This window comes from Diceros bicornis, chromosome 17 (genome assembly GCF_020826845.1).
Source record: "Diceros bicornis minor isolate mBicDic1 chromosome 17, mDicBic1.mat.cur, whole genome shotgun sequence".
NCBI lineage: Eukaryota > Metazoa > Chordata > Mammalia > Perissodactyla > Rhinocerotidae > Diceros > Diceros bicornis.
In genome coordinates, this window is record NC_080756.1 from 14,441,461 (window position 1) to 14,454,861 (window position 13,401).

At 34.4% G+C, this 13,401-nt stretch overlaps 1 protein-coding gene across 1 annotated transcript; it reads right to left on the bottom strand.

Annotated features, from left to right (window-relative positions):
• Positions 1 to 5,582: 5,582 nt before the first annotated feature.
• Positions 5,583 to 6,530, bottom strand: LOC131416538 (olfactory receptor 6C2-like). Its single transcript, XM_058559212.1, has one exon. The coding sequence runs from the start codon at positions 6,528 to 6,530 to the stop codon at positions 5,583 to 5,585; it is 948 nt and encodes a 315-aa protein (XP_058415195.1).
• Between the last annotated feature and the right edge of the window lie 6,871 nt (positions 6,531 to 13,401).

Consider the following 13,401-nt stretch of genomic DNA (forward strand, 5'->3'; position numbering starts at 1 on the left):
TGCACTTGAAGTTCCAAAGGAGGTGAGTGTTGGAGGCTGCAAGGACTGAGGAGCCCCTGATGTTACTATTCTGGCACAGAGTTTCTTGTCCACAATTCTTGTAAGTTAATAGTGTAGACTCTTCTGGTCTTGTGAATATGAATGTCTGTGTAAGCCTCAAGAGAGTCACTGTGTGCTTTGTTACATTTAACATTATTAATGTTATCTTTGAATTTCAATCTACACTTTTATTATTTGATTTATTTTGTTTGTTCAGCAGAATATCTCATTTCTTGCTTTCTTTTGTATTTGTGTGGTCTTTTATATGATTCTTTTCCCTATATAGTTGCTTGATGCTTGGTGGTTTTTTGTATGTTTTTACTGTTTTTAAAGTGCTTACTTGAGAGAGTATATCTTGACGTAAATTGGTCTTAAATTGTGTGGTTCCTTTAACCTTTTTATGGACATGCAAGGAATTTAGTATACTTTAATGTCCTTTACCATACAACTCCTGAATCTTATGGTGTTTTAAAATGTATTTCAGTTTTAAATATTTTTAAGCCACTCAGGGCATTTTGATAAATCTGATGATCAACAGTCATTTAGATTTGTGAACATCTGACGTCTTACTTATTTAGTTCTTCAATTCTTCCTTCTTCTTTTAATTTCTATCTCTTCTTGTGGGGGTCAGTTAATACAGAATTCTCTTAGATTTTACTGCTCTGAAATGTTTTATGTCACTTTTATTTTTTAAGTGTATTTTCACTAGGCAGATAATAGAATTCTGAGTTGATATTAATTTTCTTTTAGAACTTTGAAGATATTCTACTTCTGCTGTCTTCAGTTTTCCTTCACTTCACTTATGGAGATATCAGTTGTCATTCCCATTTTTGCCATTTGATGAGAATCTGTGTTTTCATGCTGGCTATTGTTATATTACCTCATTGTTTTTGGTTTTCATCAGTTTTGCCATGTGTTATACTGGATTTCTTCATCTTTATCTTCTCCAGTGTTGCTAGTGACTTTTGAATCTGTCACTTGTCACTACTTCATTAGGTTTGGAATTTTGCAGCAAATATCTGTTTTATTGTTTCTTCATAGACAATGTAAAGGCCTTGTTTAAACTTCATTTTCTGGATTGCTATTGGTCTCTTTGTATACTGACAGTACTCTTTTATTTTTTTCATTTTTAAAAATAATATGTTTTTATTTCTTTATATGCCTGGTTATGTTTTATAGAGTGTAATACATTGCATGTAAACTGTGTAGAGATAATCTGAGGTTTAGTGTATTATTACCTTCTTTCCGAAATGATTTCTCTTTGTTTATGCTGGGGAGCATGGTCCTGTGAAATCCTACATTACCTTAATCCTTTTAAGTATTGGATTCTTTTTCAGATTTTTAGTCCAAGCATTGTGACTATAGTTAAAAATATTGTATTGTATACTTGAAATTTCTAAGATGATATACATTAAATGTTCTCACCACATGCACACACATACACGTACACACACAAATGGTAACTGTGAGGTGATGAATGTGTTAACTAACATTCTTTATTGTCGTAATCATTTTACAATATATACATATATCAAATCATCACGTTGTACAAATAAGATTTAAACAATTTTATTATTCAGCTATATTGAGGGAAAAAAGAATTGGCTTCTTTCAAAGATCGACCTCAATCTCTGCAAAGACAATTCTATTTTCAGTTTACCCTTGTTTTTTTAACTTTCTCCTTTTATTAATATTTATGAAAGTCATGATAACAAAGATTTACATGTAAAGGATAAAGGAAAATAGTTTCTGTAAAACATTCTTTGTTATAATATGTCCAAATTATTTATGCCTATTTGGCTAGTTTGCTTATTACCTTTTTTTAATCAACCAAAGTCCAGAGTTCATATTAGGGTTCACTCTTTGTGTCGTACATTCTATAAGTTTTCATAAATGTACAATGACATGGATTCAGCATCATAGTATCACATAGAATAATTTCTCTGGCCTGAAAGGTCTCTATGCTTCACTTATTCATCACTTCCTCTCTCCCCCAGCCTCTGACAACCACCAATCTTTTTGTTCTCTATAGTTTTGCCTTTTCCAGAATGTCATATAGTTGGAATTACACACTATGTAGCCTTTTCAGATTGTCTTCTTTTAATTAGTAATAAACATTTAAGATTCTCCAAGTCTTTTCATGTCTTGATAGTTCATTTCTTTTTAGCACTGTACAATATTCCATGCATAGATGTACCATGGTTTATCCATTCACTTACCAAAAGATATCTTGGTTGCTTCGGTATTTTAGCAGTTATGAATAAAGCTGCTATAAACATTAGTGTGTAGTGTTTTGCTTGGATGTAATTTTTCAATTCATTTGGGTAAATACCAAGGATTCTGATTGTTGGATTTTATGGTAAGAAATCGAAGAAATAAGAATTTATAAGAAATTGCCAAGCTGTCTTCCAAAGTGGCTGTATTATTTTGCATTCATACTAGCAATGGATGAGAGTCTCTATTGTTACACACCTTACCAGCATTTTATGTTGTCAGTGTTTTGGATTTTAATTTTTCTCATAGGTTTGTAGTAGTACCTCATTGTTTTGATTTGTAATTCCCTAATGGTGTATGATGTTGAACATTTTTCATGGCCTTATTTGACAGCTGTATATCATTTTGGTGAGGTGCCTGTTCAGAGCTTTGTCCAATGTTTAATTGTCGAATTTTAAGAGTTACTTGTATATTTTGAATAACAGTCCTTTATCAGATATGTCTTTGCAAATATATTTTTCCAGTCAGTGGCTTGTGTTCTTATTCTCTTGACAGTGTCTTTTGCATAGCAGAAGTTTTTATTTTTATTTATTTATTTATTTTTGTGAGGAGATCAGCCCTGTGCTAACATCTGCCAATCTTCCTCTTTTTTTGCTGAGGAAGACTGGCCCTGGGCTAACATCTGGGCCCATCTTCGTCCACTTTATATGGGATGCTGCCATAGCATGGATTGCCAAGCAGTGCGTCAGTGCGCGCCCGGGATCCGAACTGGTGAACCCCGGGCCACCGCAGCAGAGCGTGCACACTCAACCGCTTGCGCCACCGGGCCAGCCCCCAGAAGTTTTTATTTTAATGAAGCCCAACTGATCAATTTTTTTCTTTCATGAGTCATGCCTTTGGTATTGTATCTAAAATATCATTGCCAAACACAAGGTCATCTAGATTTTTTTCCTTCGTTATGTTCTAGGATTTTTATAGTTATGCATTTTACATTTATCTTATGATCCATTTCCCATAACTTTGTGAAGGGTGTAAGGAGACTGTGTCTAGATATACATATGTTTTTCATGTGAGTGTTCAATTTTTACCTTCAGTTTTCATAGTTAGCTTGTGATATTTCTGAATGCTAAGCCTTGGGAGGATTACCTGATCTCTACTTCTTGGGTGCCCCAATCAAAATTATATATTTTTTCACAACTCCATGCTTATGTTTAAGCTACGTTCAGCTTCTAAGCTTCACAACAAACTCTTCTGGCGGCAGCAGATGTCCCAATGGAAAAGTAGCCTTAAATGATGAGAACCCCTCTCTGAGTATCTATATTGAGAGTATTCCAGTTATTTAACTGTACTTTAAGATGTATTTACCCATCTTTCTTCTAATTCTCAGTATAAATTGGATATAGACTCCTTAATCTATCATTGTCAGAAATGAAGTACATGTTTATTTGATTCAAATTTTCCTTGACCTCATTCCTCAAGAAAGCTAAATTTCCAATATAATTGGATGGCACTTCTTAACTTATCTATTAATTGACTTTCTTATCCTTCCCTGGGTCTGTGTTTTCTGAAATTCACACTCCTAACTAGCAAGTGATAAACGGTATAGTACTGAAGAGAGTATGGAGAATGGCATGTTTTTCAGAGTCCTAAGGGACGAACAAAATAAGATAAAAACTAACAATTTAGATTCAGTCATATAATGCTCTTTCCAGTTTGTTGCTATTGTTATTTACCAATTTTCCATTAGCAGAAGAAATTGTTTTTCTCACAGCCTACTTATTTGGTTGTAAACAGTCACAAAACAAGTAAATAATATCCCACCATCCAAAGCCTAAGAAGCCAATTTCAGAAATTATGACTATTTCCAAGAAAGCCTTAACTGTGATTAAAAGGTTTTTTGCTGATCTTTGCTGCAGTAATGGTGTACCTGTAGGGTTAGCTGTTGTGTATAAACCAGGTAAAAATCTGTTGCACAGACAAATTATATGTCATTGCATATTGACAACATTAAAAGAAAGAAATCATTGAAGCCATAATGTGGAGAGTTGTAGAACTTGAAATCAGAGATAAATAAAAAAGAGGATATGCTGATTGAGCAAATATTTTTAACACAATATGTGTTAGAGAAGGAGTAGAAACACTTTGAACATAAGATTAAAATTAAAAAAAAAAAAAACTCAGCTGGATTCAATTGAGTATATTATGAAAGCAACATATGGAAGCAAAATAAATAAAGAACATTACTCAGATGTAGAAAAGAAGAGCCATAAAGATTTTTTTCTGGTTCTACCAAAACAGAAATTACTCCAAACATAGACAACAAAAACTTGAGGAATGTCTGACAAGATGGTGAGCAAATACTGGTAGTGTCTTCCTTCCCACACAAATCACGAAGTTCTCACAAAAGTGAAAAAAGGGTGAAGACTGAAGACACAATGTAGAATAAACAAAGATGTCTGGAAAGACTGAAGGTGGTTGTAAGCTGGTGTGAAGAGAAACTATTTAGGGGTAGTGAAGAATATGCATAAAATATTTAGTAATAGAAAATCTATCATAGGAATTAATCAATCTAAACAAAAAAAGGAAAAAAATCACACCATTATCTCAATAGATAGATATAGAGTAGTATAGTGCGTATTACTCTGTATCTCTTTCTCTCTTTCTCTATCTACCTATCTATCTATGTATCTATATATTTAAATTTGTATAAAATTAAATGTACACCTTTTAAGTGAAGTTCTCTCATGAATATAAATAAGCTAATACATCTTATCAGTAATTGTGAAGATTTTTCCATTTCTTCAATTCGGATTATTCCCAAACTCCTGTTGATATGTCTGTTACCACTTTGTTGTGTTCATTATTTTAATTAGCCTGGAATGCCTTATTTGGTTTAATTTCTTTTTAATACATCTTTGCTGTTGTTGTTTTCTATTATTATTTCATTCTTAGATTTATAGTACAAATTTTGATATCTTTGTTTTCGAGGAAGAAACTAGTAATATGACAATATAGTGCACCTTCTATATAATTTATGTATTTTTAAATATTACAATTTTCCTTCCTTCTCTAGAGCATTGAAGAAAACAGTAGGTCAGAAGTGGAGACAAGTTCAATAACTTATAAATATATTTTATAGTTTCAAAATGAAGGAAAACACCATGTATAACTTTGGTTTGAAAGAAGTTGTTTGATTAAGGCAAGATTAAGGAGTATTAAATGTCTTTGAGGAGATTAATCTGGCAACATTATGGGTACAAAACGATGAAACACTTGGAAGCCACAGATAACTATTCAGAGGACTTTCTTCTTTCATTTACTCTAATTCATCAAAAGTTTGATTTCCTTGAGAGAAATGCAATCCTTTTTATAGAGTCATTGAAAGGTTGTTTCACCTGCTTATTCCTCAAGGTGTAAATGAAGGGATTCAGCAAGGGGGCAACAGAACCACTGAGCACTGAAACACCTTTATTTAAGGCCACCTGGTCCTTTGCCGAGGGCTTGACATAGATGAAGATGCAGCTTCCATAGGCGATGGAAACCACAATCATGTGCGATGAGCAGGTAGAAAAGGCCTTTCTTCTTTGTAGGACTGAGGGGAATCCCAGAATTGTCCTGATGATGTATGTGTAGGACAGAAGTACACACACCGGGGTGATAATGAGTGCAAATACAACCACAAGGATAACGATTTGTTCCATTACCCAGGTGTCTGAGCATGAGATCTTCAGAAGGGGATCTGCATCACAGCTAAAATGGTCAATGGCATTGGAGTCACAGAATTCCAGCTGGAGGCCCAGGCTAAGTGGTGGCACAATGATCATCAAGCCAGACACCCAACAGCAGACAACTAATAAGGTACATACCATATTGTTCATGATGGTCATGTAGTAAAGGGGTTTACAGATAGCAACGTATTGATCATAGAACATGGCTGCCAGGAGAAAACATTCTGTTGCTCCAAGGAGAATAACAAAAAATAGCTGACTTATACAAGCATTGTAAGTAACAGTATTGCCCCCAGTTGATATACTGTACAGTAATCTAGGTATGCAGACAGCGGTAAACGAGACTTCTAAGAAGGAAAAATTTCTGAGGAAAAAGTACATAGGTGTTTTAAGATGGGAGTCTATCAATGTAAGGGTGATAATAATCAGGTTTCCTGTTACACTCAACATGGAGGTGAGAAATAGAAAGATAAAAAGCAAGATTTGCAGTTTGGGGTCATCTGTCAGCCCCAACAGGATAAAAGATGTTATTGCTGTGTGATTTCTCATCACTGCCTTGTGAAATCTACCCAGTAGGTGTGTAAAAATCAAAGTGATTTTATGAGGAGGTAGGTATTTGAATTCTGTAGCACAAGACTCTGCATATAAAAGCCAAGGAAACCAGTCCACATTTATTTTCTTCTTTCATAGCATAATCAATATTGCCACTATTCCAATAGCCTTCCTGAATTTTACATACATAAAATTTACAGCAGATTATTCCTTCAGGATTCATGTTATTGTTAAAAAAATCCATCTTCTCAGATAATCTTTACCCCTGAAAATTTAAATATTTGGTTGATTGTTTGTATTTCTTTACATGAATCATATTTACAAATAATTTATGAGGAAAAAGGATGATGTTATTTCACGTGAACGTAATTATTCTTTATCCAAGACAAAAGTTGGATATACGACATATCAAGATAACTAAGAACATGAATTCTTTTCAATTGTTACTGTCAAAGCACTGTTTGAAGGATAAGATATATTTCTCCTGGAAAATAAACAAACAACAATGACAACCAAACACAGCACTGGAGCCTGAGATTACCCTTTGTCTTTTTATTCTTCTCTACTTGTATTCCTTATTCGTAACTCACAGATGGTTTGATATACAGCTATTTTATCTATAGTGTGAGAAAATGTTGTTTTCATGCTATTTACAGAAGGAATATCCTCATACACATTCAAGTTACGTTTCACTTAATTGACTGTGGTCTCATTTCTCCTAATGTCCTTTAAGCTCAAACTCCATGTAATGGCACTGATCATAGTCTTCTAGGCTGTGGTTTTTTTTCATTGTGTTTTTAATCCCTTTGAAAGGATATTAGTGTCTCTACCTTCTCATCTTACCCCTACTTAGTTTCATCTTGAATTGTCTGCAACTCAACTTTCACTTCCAAACTCCCACTGCTTTCTATCACCTACAAGAACTTCATTATTTTGAAGCCAATAGCACATTATTTATAGTTATTTTGTGGCACCCACACTATATATATTTTTATATACAATTTATATTTATTAATATTTAATAAAAAATATTTATATTTATTAAAATAAATCATATTTATTTTAATATAAAATATATATATTTGCTTAAAATTCAGTCATTCTTCAAATGAATCCTGTGCCATCATTATGAGTTTCCTCCTAACTCTAGATCTTTCTTAGAGTCCTACACACTCTCCTCACTCTCTGTTCATCTATGAAATATTACTGTTCCCCAATAATCTATTGAGACCTCTCCATTCTTGATTTCTGGTTGTTATTCTTCTGACTCCATACTCTCCAAGGGTGGTTTCACTCAGTACAGTTGATTTAATTGTCATTTATATGATGGATTCCAAAGGCCAGAACTTTTCCAAATGAAAAACATTGCTGAGTATACATGACCAGATGGATATTCCACAGACACCTCACGTACCATATGCTCACAATGGAATCTTATTTCCTCTCCAAGCCTTCTCCTGCTCCAGTGTTGACTGTTTCTTGAGAAGATTAATCTCTTTTGTGTGGCCTGCAAGGCTCTTCAAAGACAAGATCTTCCCTACTTCCTCACCTCCTCACTTACAAAGTCCTCAACTTTCTTCCTCATACCTTAAGTTTCACTAACACTTGACTACTTGCAGTTCTTCATATTTTCTGCATGCTGTCCCCTCTACAAGGGCTAATCCTCTGACTAATGGCTCTTGGTCCTTCAGGATTCTCCCTAGGTAGCACTTCCTCAAGGAAATCTTCATTGACCCACCCAGAGTATGTCAGATTATGGTCTCGCGTTATATCCAAACATCTGTTGCCTACCCTGTCTTGGAATATATCACATTAGATACTTCTGTAGGCTTATATTTCTCCTCTTGGAAGAGGAAACTTCTCCAAAGTAGAGTCTATATTTTATATATCCTTATATCTCCTTGTGTCTGGCACCTGTAGAGTGTTATAAATGTGAACTGAAGAAACGAAGTAGAGTTGTGTATGTACTGAGACTAAGCTATATTCTTTAATGCCTATTTTGGTCAGTTGTTTCAACATTCTTATTTTCATGCCTTTTTCAAATTGCACTGTAATTTTCAGTGCATTCTTACACGAAAGGCCTGAAAAATCACAATTAGAAACTGTGTAAGTCCCCCTTTTTCCAGACTATTTCTCTGGCCGTTGAACTGGTCCTTACTTTACCTTTAGTATTATAATTCTTCATCTACTGTTGTTTGCTTGTTTTTTGTAGTCATCTCTTTCCTGGACCTCTTGCTTTTAGGTACTTACATTTTTTCCCATTGTCCAGAAGTAGCTCCCCATACGACATTTTTTAGAGACTGAAGTTGTTTTACTTTCTGTTTTCCTTTCTTTTCAAAACTGTAACCACCTTCTGTGTGTCTAAAAATTTATCCCTCTTCTAAGAGAGGTGGTGGAGTGTGGCATGTTTTCTTTAGTTTTCCCACCTCAGTCCCCAACCTCAACACCCTTGCTCTGATAAGAAGTACTGATGTTTTTCATTCAAGGAATTACTTTGTACAGTTTACATTAAATTCAGTAGGAATTCACATAGATACTATATATGGAGACATTCCAGAAGGTCAAGAATATCCTAATATTTTTAGTGTCATTGAATCATTTGAGTCACTAACATATAAACTCTAAGAACAGAGGATTTGTTTTTTTTCGTTAGATCCCTTCTGGCTGCAGAAACTGTGCCAAACGTAGCACATTTTCAATAACTTTGAAGGAATTATTTATTGTACCTTAAACATAATTTTAACTCAATTTGGATTTTAATCTTTAAAAATATAGAGAAAATCTCTGACAATGCTGTTAGCTAAAAGGCTCAGTCTGTAAAATCAGGAAGATTAGAATTGTGCTAAATTTTGTGATTATACCAAGATAGAATCTATTTCTTTTTTGTTTAAACAATTTACTTCCTTACCTATATTTTGAAAACCATTTCTCTCCTGCTGGCATTCACATCCTGCTAATATAACCTGAAATTAACTAATGAGGTAACCTTTAATATTCATAGTATTAATTCCATCCCTGTCTTTATACACATACTAGAAGGTTCATTCAGCTGTCCAGTTTTTTATGCTGTCCAGAATCAACCTCAATGACTAATCTGTTTAAAGAAACAAATGATTTAGCATAGAGACAAATCAATAAATTGACTTTTGTAAGATAGAGATAATATCCATTTCTACATCTTGAAACGGTCATAAAGCCTCTAAAAACTGTGCTATTCAAAAACTATACTTTTTATTGCCTTGTCCATACTCTTGTTCTCCATGTCTTTGTCCATCAATCAATCTAAAATAACTGAGGATTCTAATCTTTGTTTGGATCCACACTTTGCGATATAGAATCTAATACCAAAGTAGCACTAGTTTGCTTTCTATTGCAGTTAGTCTTAATTAAGAGCCAAGTATAGTCTGGTCATTCTATCACCCCTAGCATGCATGATCATGCTTGAGATACTTTAGTATAGTGAAAATGTCAGGAGTTTGGAATGAGGCACATTCAAAAAAGTATTCTGATTTATACAGAGGTTACAACAATATTCAAATAAACTATAAATTTGAGAATTATTATTAGACTGTGGTACATACTGCCAAATAGTTTTCTGTTCCATTCCCACAACCACAAATCTCAGTCCCTTGTGTACAGACTGTTGCGGAATCACAACTAGTTATTACAGAAGCAATATCATTTGGCAAGGGGAATAGAATGTTAGTTCTGAGTGTCTTAAACACAGAATTTAGCTACCAAATTATTTTACCTGTTGTTTGCGTGTAGAATTTTTTGTGCTTTATAACATCATCCTTTATCCAAACTTTAATTTTTTTTAAATTTTTTGTTTATTGCAGAACATTGGTTTATAACATTGTATAAATTTCAGGTGTACATCATTATACTTCTATTTCTGCATAGATTACATCATGTTCACCACCCAAATACTAATTACAACCCATCACCACACACATGTGCCAAATTATCCCTTTTGCCCTCCTCCCCCTCCCCTTCCCCTCTGGTAACCACCAATCCAATTTCTGTCTCTATGTGTTTGTTTATTGTTGTTATTATCTACTATTTAATGAAGGAAATTATACAGTATTTGACCTTCTCCCTCTGACTTATTTCACTTTGCATAATACCCTCAATGTCCATCCATGTTGTCACAAATGGCTGGATTTCATCATTTCTTATGGCAGAGTAGTATTCCATTGTGTATATATACCACATCTTCTTGATCCGTTCGTCCCTTGATGGACACTTAGGTTGCTTCCAAGTCTTGGCTATTGTGAATAACTCTGCAATGAATATTCCTCAAAAAATCAAGGATAGAACTACCATATGATCCAGCTATTCCACTGCTGGGTATTTATCCAAAGAACTTGAAAACACCAATGCATAAAGATACATGCACCCCAAACTTAAATTTTAACCTGCTTCCTTTCTCTTTTCTTCTACTGAAATGCAATATCACTTTTAATCCTCTTTTCCATCTTCATATTTTATTAGGTAAGGAGGACTATATCTTCTCCTCCTTTAGGAGACAATATTCCTCTCATGCTCCTAATTTATCTGGGTCTCTTCCTCTCACTCTTTCCACAAATGCAGGGTAGGCAAAATTACGACAACGGTCAAGTTTGTCTCCACAGCCTTTGCTCTGCATCTCACCCACCTGAACTCCCAACCTCCTCTTGCCTAACTCCACAAGGTGTACTGGCTGCGCCTTGATTGTGTGGAGTACTGCACTCTCACATTCTCTTGAGCTCACGCTCCCAACTAATGACACAACTCTGGACTCTTCTCTCTCCTCTCCCTCCTATTGGAGCACATGCACTTAATTCTGTGACAGGACTTGCTTCCACCTGGCTATTGGAAAATCTGAGACAAGCTTCTTCAATGGAGCTATTCCATCCAGTGTCTATTATTTGCCAAGTACAGGGCTAAACTCTGTATCATAAAACTCATTGAATTTACACAGAAATTCTCACTATAGTTATTTATGTGCTGTTTTACCTCCTTCTTCCACAAATACTCATGTTTAACTAGGTTATTTAATGTGACTCTCTGAATGAGTCAAGTAGGATTCTTTCCACAATGTAGATTCCTGAACTCAGAGAGACCTAAAAAATTTTAGCCAGGCCTGGGGAGAGGAGTTAGGTGCTAGTGGTGAAATTAAAAATTAGAACATTATTAGTATGATGATGAAGAGTTTAATATGCATATTAATGTTTGAGATCCACCTAGACGATTAAGGAAGTTTGTTGCCCAACCTCAACATCATCATTTATTTCAACATCTCCCTCTCAATCAGTGCTTCCCCTTATATCATTAATGTTAATTTATATATTTATGTTGTTATTTCAAATACACGAGAAGGATGGATAAAATAATAACTGTCTTGTTTTCCATCTATTAAGAGTCTTATGCTTGTTATTATCTATGTCCGTTATGTATATTCTTCAGCTAAAGGAAAGATTCTATTTCTGTTCATGGCACAATAACCACTCCTATTCCTTAACCAGCATTATTTATTTATAATAGTAGCGATGAAATTATGTCCTATCTGAAAACACAGTCTCTAGGTTTCCTGCTATTTCTCCATCACTGATTGAAATGGTATTTCCCCAGGAGACATCAATTAGTTTGTTATATGAATGATTTTTCATTCACTGGGCTTTAAAATATATCCTGCAAATGGTATGAGTCCTCTGAGTCTGGAAAAATTAATACCTCTCTTCCTACGGACATGTGCTTTATAACATCCCAATAGGTACATATGTAAAGACCAACCTTTATTTAAATTGACTTTCACAGGAAAATGAACACATGCAGGAAAACTAAAGAAAATATAATAAGAGAAAGAGTGTAGACCTAGTACAAATAAGATGAAGACACTAACATAGCTGCTGGGCAACATTATACAGCGACAACCTGTTACATCGACTTACCTCACAGTTAAAGTCTCAAGGTTTTCAGGAAATTAATAAACAATGGAAACTGTTTCTGTTGATGACCCTTCCGCTCACAAAAGAGTGTTCTCTTTGTGAGCTTCTTACACTAATCAACATCTATACAGGGAAGGAAGAACAGAGTTGTTTGTTTTCAAAGTCTCTGAGATTTTCCATATCTCCTCAATCCTTTTTCTACGCAAATCCTATTTTTGCCTTTGTCAGATAAGACCAACTTGTGAATGGTTTCTCTTTTATGTAAGTAGAGTAGAGGGCTAATAAGTTACTCTGCCTTATTCTTTGCCTTGTACTTGGATTTTGGTTTATCTAAGAATTAATCCTCTCCCAACTACTTCAGGGCTACAAAAAGGGCAATAAGTAGAAGAAACTGAGAAGTAACTAAAAATGGGCATCCTTGCTGTTGTCTCCTTTTCCATACTTCCCCCTCTGAACACACACCAGGCACAAACTGTCTTAGTGAAATCCTCTTCTGAATCTTGCTGTCCTGTGCAGTGCTTCATGAGCAACAACAACATGTCTCTTTCTCCTCCATCAGCAAATTACTCTCCATGAGTAATTCAGATATTAAGGGAATATGTCCATTAAATTAAGAGATGTAGGAGGTATGGAATAATTTCTCCTTAAATTTTTTATCAAAAAAGAATATTAAAAATTAAGAAATGTTGACATTTTAAGCAATGGAATATACTTTTTGGGTTAAAATCCAAGGATTTGAAAGGTATATTTCTGTATGTTCTTGAAATTACATTGCATGGGTGACTATGTAGGGATGCAAAAATATAGCCCAAGTATGACCTTAGGCTTACGAAGGGCTATTGAATAGTACTTAACACGCCTGTTACAATTATTCATATTAAAATTTGAAAAAAGTTAAATCACATTAGAGAAGAAAATTCCAACATTTATTTCTTTTT